The 20,002-nt window shown below is 37.6% G+C and overlaps 1 protein-coding gene across 6 annotated transcripts in view; it reads right to left on the bottom strand.

Moving 5' to 3' along the window:
* Positions 1–10,398: 10,398 nt before the first annotated feature.
* PPARGC1A (PPARG coactivator 1 alpha) overlaps positions 10,399–20,002 on the bottom strand; it is a 646,737-nt gene continuing 637,133 nt past the window's right edge. For all 6 annotated transcript variants that reach the window (XM_082727447.1, XM_082727451.1, XM_082727448.1 and 3 more), the window contains one exon: positions 10,399–14,419. In XM_082727447.1, the coding sequence (XP_082583573.1) occupies positions 14,316–14,419 (104 nt within the window). In that variant the 3' untranslated portion in view covers positions 10,399–14,315. The remainder of the gene's footprint in view (positions 14,420–20,002) is intronic.

The raw sequence follows: 20,002 nt of genomic DNA, 5'->3' as shown, positions 1-20,002 counted from the left end.
ATGGAGGCTCCACCTGAAACTTGTTCTTGCAGATAAATATCTTCATCCCATTCATCGTTTCAAGAAAGGAAATCTCCCTGCATGGCAGCATTTTCATCTGCTTTGGTTTCAACTAGAGATAAATTGAGCCTGCTGCAAACTAATTAATATCAGTCACCTGGAAAGCAGAAATTGAGAGACAACAGGCTTCTCTTTCTTGATAAACAGATTGCTGGGTAAGGGATGCACATGGATGCGACAATTCGTTTGGCTATAGAAATAGCAGGAATGAGACGGTGGGGACAGAGAGTTGGAAGGCATGAGCAAGTCTCTTCTGGCTTTGTCCATTTGAGCTCAGGCAAAGCTTTTGCACAAAGTTTCAAGCTTCCCTAAGTCCTTATATTCAGCAGAAATTACTAGGCTCCCAGAGAAGTTTCCCTAAAACTATAACCAGACTACTAAATTAATGGCCAACTCCTGGGAAAGCTGGCTCTGTACCCTAGTTATCAGCAGCCTCTTTCCTGACCCAAGTTCCCTCTTGGATAAGGAATCAAAAAGATTGGCCTAGATGATACATAATCCAAGGAGTCCAATATCAGAACCAAGCAGCTAGGAAAGAAGAGAAAAATATGTGTAGAGCAAGAAGCAGCAGAGAGCTTCCCCGCAGCTAGTCTGTGGGGGAAGAGGTCGTAAAGCGCTGAGAAACAGCTGTTTTGCATGGACCAGGTGGAGCAAACTCATCACAACTATCCTCAAATGAAGAAATCACCTCTCTCACACAGCAAAACTGCTGTTTCAGAGGCGTGGTGCTCTGAATGAGCCATGAGAACGAAAATGCTACCACATGAGTATTCCTTATACCCAGATTGTCAGAGAAGGCTTGGGGGATCATTTTCCCATCTCAATAATCAAAAATTGCCATTTTTAGAAGAGCTTCAGAAGAATGATATTCCAGAGATGATTCACAGTCATAGCATTTGGGGATTCATTTAGCTAAACTTGAATATTCTCATCCATCCATCCATCCGTCCATCCATCCATCCATTCATCCATCCATCTAGGTAGCCAATATCCTCACAAACTCAAAGGGCAAAACAAAGGTAAATTCACACATTAAAAGATGATATTGTCACTGCTGTGATAGACACAAAAATGTAGGAGTCAGTTCTATAAATCTGGGGTAGAAAGTAGGGATAGGTCAGGAAAGCTTTTGTAGAGAAGGCACCACTTAAACTGAGTCAAGGAAAGATGGCAAGTGCTCATAGGCAGACAGAGTAGGGGAATCTGGAATGCTCTGAATTCTAGGAGAGATCTGGGGAAAAGATAGTTGGACTACTTCTATTCCTGCCAGTGCCCAGTTCTACATATCCAGGTCAGCTCAGACAGTAAAAATCCCATAGAGCCTTCATGGTCCATCCTCCTTTCTGAATAGTAGGATTTATTTCCATAGATCTTGGGACATTTCTGAGTTATATGCTATAACATTGTTTACATCCACTAGATTTCAGATTGTTTGAAGACAAGAGTCTCTCATTGATTCATTTCTGCCACTTTGTGACTAAAACAGTGTCTGGGACAGAGCAGGTATTTTTCTGAAGTTTGTCAAATACTGTATATGTCTCCACACTTGATTAGGAGTTTCCAGAAGATAGGAAGTATTTGATTCATCCCTTCTAGGTCTAGCACAATGCTCAAAGTAGATGTTCAATAAATGTTTAATGAATGCATAAATAAGTGAAAATGAACGTTCTTAGATATTGAGAATATAAATATTACATCTTCTTCTAGGAGCCCACTCAAACTTCAACTTGACAGTGAAGTCAATGACACACCCACTATATGTCCTTTTCCTAATCACCCAATGTCATTGTTCTTCCTGCCTTCCTCCAGACAGTAAGGGGCTTGGGTATTCAAATTTCTCTCACCTTCTCCCTAAGATAACTTGAAATTATCTGAACAACAGTGGGCTAGTACTGGTAATGGCTATAGTTTATTAGTTTATATTATTTTCATTATTTATTGTCATTTTCTAGTTTAATTTAAAAATAAAGAGACCACTGAACGTTGATTACTTATAATTTGTAAGCCATGGAAGAGATATTTTGTGAGAGGAAAACCTGTACACAGGTCTCACAACTCTTACTATAGGTGATCTGCCTAATCTGTAATAAGATTGATTCTGCCTCCCTTTCTGGCCACACCTGACTGGTCGGTCAATATCCCTGTTGTCCTAACGGACTCTGTTTCTTCTGCATGAGTTTGATATTGTCCCTGTGTTGCTGGTTCATGTTCTTAAATTGTAGGGTGTTCAACAATCTGTGTTTTTACTGGTACAATGGCAGTCTATTCTAACTAGGGCTCTACCCTTGTGTGACCTGAAGCCAGGAACTTAGCGTCTGTGATTCCCAGTATCCTTGTTTGTGTCCTTGAAGACCCTCATTGTGACGTTAGTTCTATAATCCTTTGAATTTCATTTGTCTTTTCAGTGAGAGTCTATGAAGTCAACAGATACAGCATTTCACTTAGTCTCACCGGTAGGTTTCCTTTGGGAGAGGGCAGGGCGACCTTGGCAGGATGTAAGGATTGCCATGGACCTTGTGTAACTTATTACTCAACCATGATTTCTTAAGCTGCCAAGGGCTTCACAGACCATCCGAGCCTCTCAAACAACCCATTCAATCCCAACCCTTGGCCTGATCTATGCAGAGGGTTAGAAATGCAAAGCAACAGAAAGCTCTGGAAGGGAAATGATCCCTATGTATTTGTTGCATAACGGAGGAGGCATTAGAAAAAGGGACATATCAGATGGGGGCGTAGCATCTTCTACCATCCAGATACACTCTAGAACTACTTCCTTCCTGAATTTAAACACTCATTGTGTACAATTGTCCTAAACACCGAAAGGCCACCACCTCAAGGAAAAAGGTGCCCTCCAAGCAGATTCAAGATCCAAATTCTAGACAGATTCTTCCAGAATAAAATACTGCATTTCTTCTAATAAGCTCAACCTCTATTCAACAATTCCTTTCTTACTTGGCGTGTGAAATGAATCACCAAAAGATTATTTTCTGGGCAAAATGGTCGGAAAACCCTGATGCAGACAGTGCCCCTTCTGATTGCAGCCTGACTTACACTTACTGAAGATGTAGTGGATATAGCAGTGGTTCAGGGGTTTCAAAGGAGAGCTCAGCAAAGGAAGGAGAAAAAAAAGTCCACAAAATTTTTCAAGGTACCTACTGCGGAGTTATCAGGTCATAGATCTAAATGTCAGCACTGTATGCCTGATTTGCACATTTAAACCGATTTTTTTTTTTCATTTTTATCTGCACGCATGAAGTACTTTGGAATACTGAAACAATTTAGAATCATATTTAGTTTGCAACAGTTCAATTAACTTAAGTGCTAAAACATGCTCCCCAGCTGGTAACTAGTTTAATCGGTTACTATTACAAGAAATAATTTTTTCGGTGCTGGGGCTCCCCAATGTCCTCTCTGGAGAGGGCAAGGCCATTCACGGGTATATGGGCATGGGAAGGTTAGGAGTCTGGCAAAAATCTCTGACTTAGCTAAGATGGAAAATCAAAGAGTTCATTTGCCTATAAAAACAAAACAAAACAAAGACCTAGGTATGGATTTCCATCTTCTCTCCTGATTTTATGACCTCCCGTTTCCTTGGAATAACTTTATAACCACCCGATAAGCAAGAAGAAGGTGTGGATCAAGGGTCGAAGATTTTTAAAGATATTGCATAAATGCACTTAACCATGAGCCAAAGTGATAAATAGGAAACCAAGATGAATGTCAGGAACACTGTGAAGAATGATTAGCTGGGACAGTTGGAGCAGCTGTTAAGGCAACTCCAAACACCTGGAAAGAAGGATTTCCTTCTGGCTTACACCAGGGCTGAATTGTTCTAATTGCATTTGCATTAAAAGGCACTACTGGCAAATAGCAAAAAGGATACATACAGTAGAAAAACATTGTGTAAATTTTCAAAAGACACAAAATAATACTGCATCTTAATTTTGGATATATGGAAATGTAGTTAAAAGGGAAAAAAATGGTTGGGGAATAATACATACCGACCAGAGGAGATGGGTCACTACTGAGAAGAGAAGGCGATCAGGATGTGATTTGTTTGAAGAGAGACTTGAAGCACACACGGTAAAATTTAAGAACTTATAAATATGGGAAGTGGATACACAGGGCTTTATTGGATTATTTTATTAACTTATGTGTTTGAAATATTTTCTAGTTAAACTTAAAAACATTTTTTAGAATCCAGGACAACACCTGTTTTGGAGCCACTGTTAGTCATTTCTCAGACATCTTCCTCTTACTATAGAGACCATGAATCCTGATTCAGCAGGTTTTTTTTTTTTTTTTAAATTTTATTTATTTGACAGACAGAGATCACAAGCAGGCATAGAGAGAGGAGGAAGCAGGCGCCCTGTGGAACAGAGAGCCTGATGCAAGGCTTGATCCCAGGACGCTGGGATCCTGACCTGAGCCGAAGGCAGAGGCTTCGGTGCCCCCCTGAGACCATGAATCCTGAGCTCTTTAAGGTTCACGGAATTCCAAAGACTAAAGTCCCCGATCAACTACCTCCCTTCTTCTTATATATGATTTTTAACCCACCTCACTGGGCTTGACAACTGAATTGGAAATGGAGCCCAAATGTTGCAGTATTGGAAACCCAGCCCTCTTTTCTCTACTATCAGTGCTAGATGCAACAAGGGCACTACCCCCAAAAAGACCATCCATAAACTGGGACTGTGAGTGTCTAGGGATCAATTTCCATGGTAATCGTAAGACCCAACTGTAGAAAGGTTAACACTGTAGAGACATATCCAGACAAATACACTTGAAAAATTTTAAGGAGGTCCTGTCATTCATGAACAGCTGATATTCAAGATAACAATGACTATAACCAGAGGAAGGAGGAAGCATCCTGTTAAAGGGTGACTAGTCAATATGCCTATTGTTTGTCATATATCCCAGCCTTCAACCAGAAACTTCTAGTGTTTGTAAAATCATTAAGAGCTATAAATTATTTTATTACTTAATGCCTAAGTTGTGATAGTGTGCCGGTTTAAACCTCCAAATCCATTTTAATGGAGGGAGGAGGTCTACTTCTTTTTAAGTTGGCTACCAGTCTTTCTAAATCATATTGTATGCCATGCGGTCATAGCACTTTACCATCTTTGTCCATTAAGTCTGAGGATTTTTTACCTTAACCTTCATAGACTTTGTCTATATGGTAATAGACATTCCAGAACACATGCACACATGCACACGCTAAGGGTCCTGGAAAGAAGGTCCTGCTGTAAATACACATTTTATTTTTCTTTCACTATACTGCCAGCTAGAATGTAGAGTAGGATCTCAATCTAATTCTTCCTTTTGCTTTTAGAGCCAAATGTGGTTTCTGACCCATTGGAAGAGTTCAGTGAGGGGCACCTGGGCGGTTCAGTTGGTTAAGCATCCAACTCTTGATTTCAGTTCAGGTCATGATCTCAGGGTTGTAAGACTGAGCTTTCCTGTCAGGCTCCGCACTCAGAGGGGAGTTTGCTTGAGATTCTTTCTCTCCATCTCCCTCTGCCCCTGACCCATTCTCTCTCAATAACTAAAATCTTAAAAAAAAATTAAAAAAAAAAAAGGAAGAGTTCAATGAATGTAAGCAACATATGCTAAGTTTGGCTTCAATCAGATGGTAACAACAAAACCACCCCAATTTTTCAATTACCTCCAATGGAAACTGTATTTTTTTCAGGGCATTTATATTTTATTTGTTGAGGCATTATATGTAACAAGATAATCAAATCAGTTTTGGGGTGAACTGCACTTTGCTCAGGTCTTGGCAGTTACTTAACTTCTTTACACCTCCATTTTTTCATGCATGCAATAGGAACAGTTGTAGATCTACTCCATTTTTCGTGGGAGGACTCTTTAAGAAAACTCACATAAAGAGCTAAGCGAAGTGGCCAGGACATAATAATCCCACAGTAAATGTCAGCTGTCGCATCATGGTCATCATCATCTTCAATTCCACCCTGCATCTCTTGGACTTTCAGATGGAGGACAGCTTTCTGTATTAGTCTTCTCATTGCAACAGAAAGAGTCATCTCATTTAAAATGAAGATGTTTAGAGAAAACAGATCAAGTGAAGTATTATCATCACACCTGAGGTGAAAATCCTGCAAAATAAGGGGGTCTTCCTCAATGCACTATTGGAACGTGAAAAGCATTGCTTACTGGATGCACAGAGGGGGATCTTTTTATCATTTCACAAAATTAAAGCTGAAAAGTTCTATTCAAAAACCTGGCCATGGAAATCCCTGAAAGCCTTCCACCAATCCAGCAGGCAGAGCCAGAAACAGGATTTTAGTCAACTTCTCTGAGCAACATCAGATCGGTAAAAGCCAACTGCTGTGTGGCTGACACATGACCATGAACACAAACAGAACCAGCATTATAAAGTTCATTATCTTCTTCACAGCTCTACTGTCTCACTTGTACAATCACCTCTTTTGTTTATAGAATCCCACAGAATGAGTCGGCATGAAAGGCAAGTAAGAAACCATGGGGAATCTTTGCCCAAACCTTGTTTTGTACCCAAAGTTCAAATATGTTTGGTTAACCTTCTATTTATTTCTTGTCTTTTCATGAGCTGACCTTTCTGGTCTTAGTCTTTGCCATGATGTGCCATGGCCGAAGGTGGCTCAATGGGACCCCAGTACCATGTGACAAAGAAACTCTTATGAGCTCTCTATGAATTGTTTCATTCATCAGGTGCATGCACTGGCACTCCCTTCGTATGCCACCAAACCTGCCATTAAAAATTGGAAAATGTCAGTCCATACACAGGTGCTTCCCATCTTTATACACTGAGGCCAGACATTGTGGTGAGCTCCAATTTTTGCTTTTCCTCCAATTATTTTCTTGTTAGATGGTCTGAACTGCAATTCAGATTGCTGACCCTGGGAAAGGCAGCTTATTGAATGGGGATCAGGATGTTTATCCTATGCAGCCAGCTAATTGGAGGAAAATTAGTCAAGTTGAATACTTGACCATTAAGTTACCTGACATGAAACTAAGATGGTGACATCACAGACTATGTGACCAGCTTACTAACTTAAGCTTCTCTAGGAAGCAGACTAATTAATCAGTGATTCTAGGGTAGTGTACACATATTCTTGCCAACAAATAGGGAAGTGCTTATAGGGGGCAGTACCTTAAGCACTATGAAACATTAGCCGCTTGATGGAATGGTATAGCAATCAAGCCGAAAACCGGCTAAATGCTGAACCTGGGAACAAGCATGGTCTCATTGCCTTTCAGGTCTTTTAAGTGCACTGAGCGTCTCTGGTAGAAATAAACAAGGAGCCTGCTTTGGAGAGAAGTGAGAAAGCAACCATATGAATGAAGACAGGACTTGATTTTCAACAACACCGAAGTCAATCAAAGGAAAAGTACCTGTGAATTCCCTTAAACGACCTGCCGGAGGGTATCACGCGGTAACTATGTTACTATAGCTACTTTTTTTTTTCCATCAATTAGTATTGTTAAAGAGAAGCTTGACTATAGAGTTCCTAACAGCAGCAAAAATAAATTCCCTCCAATTAAGTAGTCTAATAAGCTATTTAGGATTTTACCACTTAACATTCTTTCCTTCCCATTTAATTTCAGCTTTCACTTGGATGTCATCTTGTTGAAAATCCATCACAGAAAACTATGTGGGGGAAAAAAGATAATGTTGCTAAGTGTCCCTGATGTTCAAAAACGAGCAGAAGCACAATATTTTTTCTAAATCACCCCAGGATTTTTCCTAATAATTCAGCTTCTTCCTACTAGAAATTAATATATGAAAATATATGAAAATGGTCAATATGCAAATTCAAATATCACACCAGCTCCTTGCCTTCAGTAAGTGCTATATGCATAAATTTGAAACAATATCATATTCTAAGGTTCTCGATTATAATAATGCCTTGGTGTGCATTTGTGCATGTATAATTATGCTCATTTAATTTAATCATGAAAATATTATAGGATCATTTGGTTTTCTCCTCTAAAAGTTCTCTCACTTTTTTCAATTAATTAATTCCACTTTGCCCCTTCTATAAGTCAGCTGATGGTAAGTAATGGTTTTTGAGCTAACAGGAATATGGTCACATTCTTAAGGAATTATGGGTGGAAAAGAGGCCTATGGGAAGGTGATGACCTTTTATCTCCAGCATACATTCTAGTCATGGAAGGATAGGCTTTTCGGTAGAACCTGGTCCTAGAAATTCTCTCATTTTATGGTCATTTCTTCCTGCAAGTTTCCATTGTCCCTGAATGGCTGAGAACTTGCCTCGGGGCGGTCACAACAGAAGACCTGGAAACCAGCTCAGGTGACCCACACATTCCACATGCTTGACTGGAGTGGAGATTTTGGGACTTTGCAGAAATTACTGGAATCACGTGGGATACATGCGAGGGAGCAAGGGGTGGAGGACATTTAACCTAACCATGCACCAGAAGAACACATAAAGCCAGGGTAAGTGGAATGAAACCGACCATTCCCAATGAAAGAGAAGAAATGTGGCATGAAGCGCATTTCATATTATACTTCCCCCATCAAGGAAGTCTTGTTTTCTTTCCTGCAGAAAACTGTTTCTTTTTCCCAACGTGTTAACAGAGACCAATGAAAAGAAATAGGCTGCTTTGTGCCCATCAACAGAATCTATATAGCATCTTTTCCCCCAGGGATTAATTCAGCTTTTGATTAAATCTTTCTGAGATTTAAATCATGATGTTACAAACCTCCAAGGAACTCCTCGATGAGTTGTGACCTTCTTTATTACTCTCTGCTGTTTGATAAAGTAGAAAGATTGATTTATAATGGTGTGTAATGTGTTTAAAAACAAAGAATGGCAACAAGAATTGCAAAATATAAGATTAATATAAAGTAAATACTGCAAAAAGTATGCTTTGGTTAAAATATTCTATAATTAATGCTGAGTTACAACTGTATAGCTAGTAACACTAGTGTCAAATGAGTATAATAATATTGTTAGGGCTATAAATTATATCCAATGATTAGCTAAATAATCCTACAATGGAAAGAAAACCAGCAATGCTGAAAAGGGATTTCAAATATCACATTGTACAGTTTAGACAGATTTAGTTTAGAGGACTTTTGAATTGAGACAAGCTCCTTTTAAATGAACTATTCATATTCAGTGTTCATTTATTTTTATCAGCCTAATTTTGGTTTCAATAATTATTTTGCCATTAATATCATCAAGGATGGAAGTGATTTAATGTTTTGAGGATAACACAAAATAAATCCTTTATTTTTAATCAGAATATCCTAGTACCAGGCCAGTGGCTACTACTGTTCCTTCTTCAAATTTCCTCTTTCCTCTCAAAAGGTTTTTAAGGGTAAAAAGTTAACCCTTTAAAAGAAAGAACTGCATTATTCTAATGTCCTTGCTGGGTCCAAGCAGAAGATTAAAAATGTCGTATGCAATTTAAGCATCGACTGAGGTAAGTCAGAGGGTAATCCACCAGGTGTGCTTGGTAGCCACAGTTGTAAGTGAGGGTCCTATTTGGGTAAGATAAGGTTAATTTTTATTTTTGGTTTTGATAAAACGACTGGCAAATCTTAGAGTCGTACAAAATAGAAATAGAACAGTGAGCAGTACTTCTTGCGTTATGTAGCAGAATTCAATGTACTATTGTTAGCTCTATCAAATTTCCAGTAATTACAAACCCTTTTTTCTTTAGGAGATGGGGGGCAAGGTCTGGGATATATTTAGCCCCTTTTCCCAATGCAATGCTTATGGTGGGTCTTGCAATGCAGGTGCCTGGGAGTGGGACGACTATCTAAAGTCGCAGAAGGGCAGAGCCCACACAAGTGCATTCACTTTCTTCTCTGTCATCGGACCACCAGTCACCTGTGGGGCACAGTAGACAGACATCCTGACAGCAAGCTGTGTCCGTAGCTATCAGCTCATCCCATATGATTTAGACACGATGGGAGCCGCATCCTGCTACAAATCTTTGCAACATGTACAGTCCATCTACAGATCGCTTCCTAAGCTGAATACTCAAGCAAGATTCTCACTAGGGGCAATGGTTTGTACTTAAAAATATACACTTTCTGTACAGAAGCAGCGTTAATTCATTTCCTAAAGTCCCATGTTATCTTTCATTATAGAAACCACTTCCACCTTTGTCACTTGAAAGGAGAAAAGGTTAAATACAGAAGGTCTGTGTTACCTTATAGCCGAAATCCATCCATGAATGTGGAGAAGCAGAGAGAAAGGGAGGAAGATCCAGAGAAGAAACAGAATGATAATAAGCAAGTCATGTGTACTGATCTGAGAAACAGGCCAGTACTTTTGTTACAATAAATAACAAAAGCAGAAGTAGATTTGAAACATTCGTTTCCCTTTATTAGCTCAGTGAGGCTGATGTGTACTGCACATTTAAAAAAAAAATCACAGGAATTTTCATACAATGAATAAAACCACAACAATACATGTAGAATTGGCAGGTGGAAAAAAAAGCCCAGCAAGGGCTGAACTAATCGCTCACTTTCCCTCTTCAGCATAGTTCAACCAACAGTGTTACACTTTCACCTACAAATCTTAAAGTAGCTCCATCAAATCAGCAGTTCACATTATTGAAAATGTCTGTCACATAGGTACAAATTTAGAATCATCACATTATATTACATGGCTATTCTAGGTCATCTATAGATCAGGTCTTAGACTACAGTGATTGAAGTTCTCGTTACAGCCATCAAAAAAGGACACATAATCATTACCTACTGTAAGCTCACATCTAAAGGCATGAAAAGGTTTCCTTTTTTCAACTGACCCAACCATCATACCCCAATAGTGCAAAGTTCCCTTTCTGCTGCTTTGAATGTTGACAGCCCAACCGCGTTGTTCTCACAGTCGTTTAGCAAAAATTGATTTTGTTGCACTGGAAGAATTATTCCACTACATCTCTTTAAAAAAAAAAAAAAAAAAAAACAACCAGACCCACATTTCTAAAGCACCAGTTCGGTCACCAAAATTGTAGATGTGGTACTTACCACTGCGTGAAGGCATTGGCCTGCGGTCATCTAAAAATCCTACAGTTCTATGCTGAAATTTGCCTCCAGTGATGATGGGGTGAATGTGTTCATTTGAAATATTCTCTCCAAAAAAAAAATTAAAAATAAAAATAAACGGAACACAGTTTACATTTTGATGGGCTACCCACAGGGTCTGCATAAGATACAAAAAGCTCTATTCAGATGGGTTAGTGATTCTCTCTTTGCACTCATTTTAGATGTAATTTGAAGTCCACGGAGGAAAACTATCTTCATGGTAATGATATTTGTCAGGCCAGAGTGGGGATAAATTAATCCTCAATGTGAAATCTGTAGTGTTGTCTTTTGATAAGTAAGAAAAGAAACGAAGTATTTTACTCATGTCAACAATCCAGGGCAAAAAGGAGAATGTATTTAAAATTGGATCACAAAAATTTAAAGGCAAAGTAGAGAACGCATCTGGTCCTTGAACACATAATATGATTTACTAAATATTGATTTCTTAAAAATAATTTATTGCTCTTAATAGTCTTTTTATTATTATTATTATTATTCTACAACAGAAGATACTCAAAATTCTGAAAGAAAGACTGTAAACTTTAGTTTGGCGTTCACACAGAGTTAAAATATCTGCATTTAACCTACAGAACAACAAGAATTAGGCGGATTAAAGATATGTTACTGCCGTAACGCAGAACAAGTTCTTTTATTTCATATTTTTTTTTATTGCTTTCTATCTACTTAGAAATAAGAAGCCAAAAAATCAAGCAAGCATCCGACAGGACAGACAGTGGATTCACTCAGAACACAATATGCTGGTGATAAATGAATGCAGCTATCAAAATTAGCTGCATTGGCCTGGGGGTGAAATCCGTTTTATAAGATTGTGTTGGGCGAGAGAAAGGAAAAGAAGGATTAAGTAGTAGGTATCTCACATCTTCCAGAAAAGTCATGTCGGCCAAACTGTAATCGAATCTCAATTTAGAAACTTGAATACACACTCCAAACTTTACTGACTTCCATTCCAGGGCTCTGCACTCAGATGAAATCCTGATGCTCAAAATGGAGGTTTTTCTGAAGTTTTTATTGAATTTAGCAGAAGCAATGTCATCAAGAACAACATCATGGTCACGTCAGAGGCCAAGCTAGTGCAAGTAGAAACACCGCTTCTGCAAAAGCTGAATTTCCCAAATGAAACATTTCAACTCCAACCTGACAATTGCCATGCATCCTAGGTAGAAAATTTCCACTGGCTTTATTATTTTCATCATCTCATAATTTATAATAAATAGGCTATCTGCAACTGATAAATATGTCTCTTTAGTAAACAAAGGAATGAATTATCAGTATTTATACAGGATGCATAACTGTAAAAAATACAGATAAATACCATCATCATACTCTGCCAAGGGAAAGAGATACTGGCTTCAAGAATAGTCTTCAGACACACATTAATTATTGTAAAAATCATACTGTAATTATTACCTCAGCATTTTGTATCAAATTAAAATCACAAAAATTAAAACGAAACAGCATTTTAAAAAGATTTCTGACCTCTAGTTTCAAAACTACTGTTGATAGAGAAAATAAAAACATTTCTTAATGGTTACCCATTGAGAGACTTTACATAAAATCATGATATCTCCTAGAAAAATTTTAGATGAGAAAATTTCATTCCCCTAACAAATCCAGTGTATAAAACTTCAAAGAAAAACAAGCAACAAGAAAATGTGGAAAAATATCGCATAAGTGGTTAATACCTTTAGGGGGCTAGGATAGTTCTTGACAAGATGCTTAGATTGAAGCTCACCTAGGGATGGATGTGCATAAAGCATCATTTTGTTGTTGCACTTGACGGACACACACACTGTCTTTTTTGTTTTTACAATCAAATATATATAAGCAGTAAGTTCAGCTTCTAAATATGTTAGTGTACAATAATTGTATCACCTCATAATTACATTTGAATATTCTTGATTAAGAAAAATTTAGCAGTTTTGAAAAGAAGGCTGCATTTACAGTGCATAGCTGTAACAAAAAAGAACATTGTTGTATAGTATGTACACAAAATAAAAATACTCCATTTAACATCTGTAATTACTTCACTACATCAGAGAATGTAGCAATTTCACTATCTGAACACATACCAGAGAGTTCTACCCAACTCTCATGAGTAATGTAACACCGTGCCTGCTCCTCAGAAAAAAAAACCACTGAATAAGCTGCACGCTTGACCATTGACAAGGCTTTTGTAATTTGCAGTGGAAGATCAACATTTTGGACATTTACATGGGTGTCAGGAGAGAGGATGAACTACATAAACTTCAAAATGTTAGGAAAGTTTAGCATTCCAGTGCCCGCAGTATCCTCTCCCACCCAGACTCCATGGCAAGAGGAAAAAAAGAAGAAAAAGAGAGAGACAGAGACAGAGACAGAGACAGAGAGAGAAAGGAAGAGAGAGTGAGGGAGAGGAGGAGAGAGCAGGAGAGAGCGCAGGAGACAGACGAAGAGGGAGGGTGAGAGAGAGAGAGAGAGAGAAAGGATATTAGTTTACAGAACCTGTGGTTTCTTCGGGATTGTCATATCACCATTATGTTATGAGAGAAAGCTTGCTTCAAGTCGATTTTGCACTTTCTTAAAAAACAGAGTACGGAGGTCGATGCCCAGACATCAGTGGCTGTCATTTTAGGGTGGTTTGTGGTTGGTTGGTTAGTTTTCTTTCCTTTTGAATTTATGCTTTTTTTTTTCTTTTTGAATAGAATATGAACATTTTGAAGTTCTAGGTTTTAAGTGTGTCTTCATGGAACTGCTGCCATTTGAAGTGGTTTGCCCTGGCACACTCTGGTCAGGTGCCCCCAGTCCCCTCCTGTGCACACATACTTCCCCCAAATCAAGCGTGTTCATGCACGCACACACACACACACAGACACGCAGACACACACACATACACACGCACACACACACACTCCATCCCCAAGAGACTCCAGGGAAAGCAAAGCTGACACCCATGAATAAACATGTGCTTACTGGATATCCATTCTGTCTCTTGCCTCTTCAGCAGCTGTGTTCATGTAAACCATTGTTGTTGTTCTTGTTGTATTGTTGTTGTTTTGTTTTGTTTTTTATACAGAGAGTGTAAAGTAGGAGAAATTCCTAAGTATGACTTGCAATAGTCAGTTAGGGAAGGACGCGCTGTCCCGTGAGGTATTCACCGTCCCTCTGTCATCTTCAGCCAGGGAACATGTTACCTGCGCAAGCTTCTCTGAGCTTCTTTCAGTAAACTATCGAAATCCAGAGAGTCATACTTGCTCTTGGTGGAAGCAGGGTCAAAGTCATCTGAGTTTGAATCTGCAAGAAACCAAAGCAAGGTTAGACACACTCTCATCGTTAGTGCAATCGTCTAACTGAAGATTACTTGACTCAATAACAACTTATCCAATTGATATATTTCCAAAAATATACCCAACTTTTATTGATGGATAGATAGATTTTATGGGTAAATTTATTTTATATGTGTGTGTGTGTGTGTGTGTATATGTATATATGTATTTGCAGAGTATATATATATCCAATATTTTATTGTTATATTATTTATATGTAAATATATTATTTATCTTTATAAATTTATATATAATGAGTAAAAATAAATATTTAAAATACATATGTTTACAGAGAGAAAAGAAGAGAGAGTATAAGATTAGGCAATATGTTTACAGAGGGTAGGGAGTGTTTACCACTAGAAACCTACCACTCAGAATGCTTCTGAGTGGTAAGCATTCAGAACACTACTTTTTGACTCATTTTAGCCATAAACAATCCTGGGAGGTAATCAGAACAAACTTTAATACTTCTAATCAATAGAAATGTATTCAATCAATATACTTTAAAAATAACCATGTCCTGCCTCCTTCCTGGAATATTAAATGATTTACCCAAGGTTCCTCAACAGCTCAAGTGAAGTGGTAAGAATGGAAGTTGGAACTAATTTTCCTATTCAATGGGATTGGTTTCACTGAGCATAAAAGCCATGTGAGTGGGAGGGAGAGACTCATCAGAACTTCACCTACTCGCCACCTGGCTGCTCCCCTTTCAGTCATGAAGAATATATGATCCACTTATCTTTTCTAGTATCTTGGGATAACCCCAGCAATAAAATTCACCCCAAATTAGAAGGTCTAGGGAAACACTTCATGACCAGGTAAGGCAAAGTCAACCTCACTAGTACTAGAGGATACATATACAGGTATAAATAAAACCATGGTCTTCCTTGAACTAGTCCAAGTCAGCTTCTATGAGAAGTTCCACATACTTCACATAGCCCCTTAACAAAATATTCATGTTTCAGCAATGATGGATATAAAATGAAATTCTGATTCTAAATATTTCTGAAATTTCTCCTGTGACATTTATTAAAAAAAATCAGATATTTCTGCTGGTCTTGCAAAGGAAGAAAGACATCTTAGAAATATAATTTAAAAAAGCCTCTTGCAAATAAATTCATTCTCTTGAGAGCATTTACTTGAAGGGAAAACCAGTCCTTTCTGGGAAGTATTACCAACCCTACTAACACATGAACATTTCTGTGATTTATCCAGAATGTTACAAAACAGAAATGTCCGGAGTGATAGAAAAGTATAGGATTAGATAATACGGCAGTACACTCATTGACCTCACAAGCTGTTTGGCTGAAAAGGTGACTTTCTCCCAAGCTCTCCAGCACCAGGCTGGTTTTTCACCCTAGCTTCAAACTACTTTAGCCATCTTAGATTTAAAGACAAGGAAATTCCTTCACTTTTTTTTTTCTTTCATTCTTACAATCCCTTGTTTTTACTGACTTTTTGCCGACCAAGTTTTTCCAGGTAAGAACAGCAGGTACAGTGGGGCTCAGACATAAAAGGGCAAAAATGGCCAATCTTTCCTCATTAATATCTCACATAATCAATTCTTAAATTACACTAGCTCCCAACCTTCCCTTCACAGATAGCCTAAATGAGCAGTTGGCTTGTATCACTAAAGCCTCATGAGTAGCTATCATTCCAATCGAAGTCTTTTTTTGTAAACACACGCACATGCTAAGTCCTGCTCATTGCTTGAGATTAACCTGAAACCAGAATTCCACTTGCATTGTAAATAAAGTTACAAGAGCCTCCTGATGGCCAGAGTCTGTGTGGCATGAAGGTCAGCACATAATCATCAAGAACACACATACAGGGGTGCCTGGATGGCTCAGTCGGTTAAGTATCTTCTTTCAGCTCAGGTCATGATCCCGGAGTCCTGGATCCCAGATTGGGCCCAGCATCTGGCTCCCCACTCAGCAGGGAGTCTGCTTCTTCCTCTGTCCCTCCCTGCACTCACTCATGCTCTCTCTCTCTCTCAAATAAATCAATAAAACGTTTAAAAAAAAGAACACACATACAGATCCTTCCTTGAAGGCCATTTTGAGAATATTCAAAATGTCTTAACTTTGGGTTACTCTATATCAAATCCAGAATTTCAGTGTTTCCATATTTTCATTAGCAAAATAAATAAATAAATAAATAAATAAAATGGAAACAGTGGATCTCAAGAATTTCTTTAGTATGGAATATGATAGCTGGTATTTACATATCTATAATCACTTGCACAGGGGGATTATGTCACATAGTAGATATACGCAAATCTTTTCTGTTGTATGAATACATGCTTACATTCAGTTCCTGAGACAACAACATCTATACCACCAAAGGATATTGCAATGTAAGTAAGATATAATAGAATTTTGATAGGAAAAAGCCAAAAGCCACTCTAATTATTTTTTTAAAATAAATTATTATAAATAATGATGCCATATAAATAAAAACACATCACGATACAACTGTATTCTTACCACCTATAGAACTCTTGGCACAAATCAGGTACTAAGATTAGAATTTGTTGAATGAATGTAGTAATCTTGAACACCAACATTTTAAAAACTGGTTGAAAAACCTTTGTGTTGGGAACTTTGGATGATTTACCAATGAATGCCAAGGGTATATATAAAGTTATATATATATTTGAGATACTGATAATGTAATACGTATTTTGAGTTAGTAAAGACTTTGTGATGAATGTTACTTATTTCACTTTTCTTATATGTTTAATATAAGTTCTGCACCATAACTAATTCCTGATGAATACATGATCATATTCTTAATACTGATCCTATCTTTCTCTTCTGGTCCTATAGTCCTATTTTAATTTCTATATTTCATCTTTAAGATTTTCCATTGAGGTCTTTGAGAAAGCTCCATCTGTTTATAGGACAGTAAACAGAAAGATTCACAGATTACAGATTCATAAAAACCAGGCTCACATCCTGGCTTTACCTAGGTAACCTTGATTGTCCCTTTAACCCTGAGTCTCACTTATAAAACTGACCATAATATTAACTTGGAATCATTACATTTTGAACTAATAGCATTGTTGTAGTCACTGAGTGGCCCCGATGGTAGAAGGATGTGTAAGCTCACTTAATTTGGGGAGCAAAACATAAAAAAGATCAATTAAATCAATCTAGCTAAAATGATAGTTCACTTTACTCTTGGTAAAATTAATCAATATCACATCATTTTTACTAACTCTCAATACACATACATGTGAGCTCCCAATCCCTCTGAATGTCCAGTAAAATCTCATGTTCACCGAATTCACTGGTCAACCCCTGAAGCATTTAATTTGAACTCTTCAGGGAACAAACACAGGACACACATGAATGTACGTTGTTCAGTTCCAGATCTGGCCCCTGATGTTGATCCTTTCATTTCAAAATAACTTGACATTTCTAATTTATCTTTGCCATCATTTTTGAAAATTATAATCATAGTTACTATTTATCGAGCCCCTACTTTATGCTAGATACTGTGCCAACCACATCACAAACATTTATTGAATCTTTGTGACAACATTATAAGGTAGTTTACAAATGAAGAACCAGAGTCAGAGAGAGCTTAATTGTTTGCTGAAGGTCAGAAGCTAAGTCAGGTTTCAAAACCAGGTCTGTAAGATTCCAAAGCCAGGGCTCTTTCCACTACACCTTGCCTATGCTCAGATCGACTACCCTTCGTGAAATTGTAGGGCTTGAGGGAATTGGAAAAACCCATGCTAGTACAATACACATCAAACATACTTTTCAGAAAATACAGAACCGGCTTAGCAACGGCGAAGTTTCTATTGCTGCTGGCGAGGCAGAAAGATAACAAGAGGGGAAGCATTCTTCTCAGAAATATTTCAGGGAGGCTCCGGTTCAATTTGGAAATACCATCCAATCCTCCCTCTCCCAGTGATGAATCGTGATTTGAAGGCCCCTCTAGGTAGCTTATTTTAAACTCTAGATATTTTGAAAGACTGGAAACACCCTGGCCTTCATCACTGAAGAAAATAAGTCAAATCAACTTAAGACTTCAATCTGTCTTGACTGTTTTTATCAGCTAACATTTGAACAAATGACTTGCCACCTTTTATATTTTCATCCCTAGGCCTCTATCTCTCTGACAGTCAGCTGCCTCCCCCCTGCTTCATACTATCTATTTAGCTTGTGAAGTGAATTATAGCATATTCCCCATGAACAATGCACACCACCTATATCAATTACTTTAGGAAGATATCACTTTGGTGGAGGGGAGAAAAAAAACCCTGTATTTGGTATTCATTTCTTTCCTTATACAAGCCAAAGCAAGTGCAGACAGATATATAGTAATGCTGAGGAATAGATTTATATGTTAATTTTATGTGATTATTATAAATTGATTTAAATTAATTACATCAGGTGCACAAGACATTTGCCATTTCTCTTCCTTCATTTCTTCATCAAAGGATTTAAAGGCTTAGAATATGTGCATTAAATAGGGAATGGAATGCAATGCAAAGGGACCAAATTAAAATTGGGAAGAAAATTAAGATGTCCATTTTGGCATTATTTATAATGCCAAAAAATTGAAAATTGAATAAATGTTTAGCTATAATGGAATGATTAAATGTAATGGTATTCACCTAACATAATACTGTGCAACCATTAAAAAAGTTAATAAACTATATGGTAGAAATATGGTAGAAAATGGACTTACATAATATGAATTGAGAAGACCTAAATTTAAGAATTGACAGATCTAAATTATGTGACCTCAACCAGAAGAAATTAGACATCTTGAGACAAAACACTGGACTGTAAATCACACAGCAGATCTCTAGGTGATGGGCTGATGGGTGATATTACTATTTTTCCTCATACTTTTTATATTTTCAAAATTTTACCCCTTGAATCTGTATAAGTTTTAGAACAGGAAAAAGGAATACTTACAAATGCTTTGGTTTCCTTATCTATAAAAGGAAGATAATAATAATAACAACCACTTCCCAGGATCGTTCTGGTAATTAAATTTAAAAGAATGTTTGCAGAGCCTCTGGCACAGTGCCTACCATATGAAAACACTGGAAAAAAATAGTGGGTTTTTTTTCTCCTTTTTTTTTTTTTTTTTAAAGAAGGTATAATGTGATTTAGCGTATAAAATTATATTTTCTTCTCTCAAGGTATAATTTGTAGGAAACGTCTTAACATTTTTAAGAGTTTGTAGGATAATAAGGAAAAAAGAACCAGAATATCCTTTTGCATATTCTGTTCCATAAGACAATTATGCTAATGCTAAGGTTTATACAGAAGGATTCAGGGCAAGCACAGAAAGCAACAGCACATTGCAAACCTATGCAAAGACATACACACACACACACACACACACACACACACAGTGCAGACTTTCAGCATTTGGGAAGACAGTACAAAGAATTTACTTCTGTGTTTTGCTGCCAAAACCCAAGCCCTTTGCTTCTGAAACTGTCTTATACTTTTAAAAAATTAAAAATAAGATAAAATCTGTATTCAAACATTCCCTCCAGCAAAATAAAGTGATGGGCCAA

Source organism: Mustela nivalis (assembly GCF_964662115.1).
Source record: "Mustela nivalis genome assembly, chromosome: 4".
Lineage (NCBI taxonomy): Eukaryota > Metazoa > Chordata > Mammalia > Carnivora > Mustelidae > Mustela > Mustela nivalis.
This window is presented reverse-complemented; position numbering and strand designations above follow the sequence as displayed.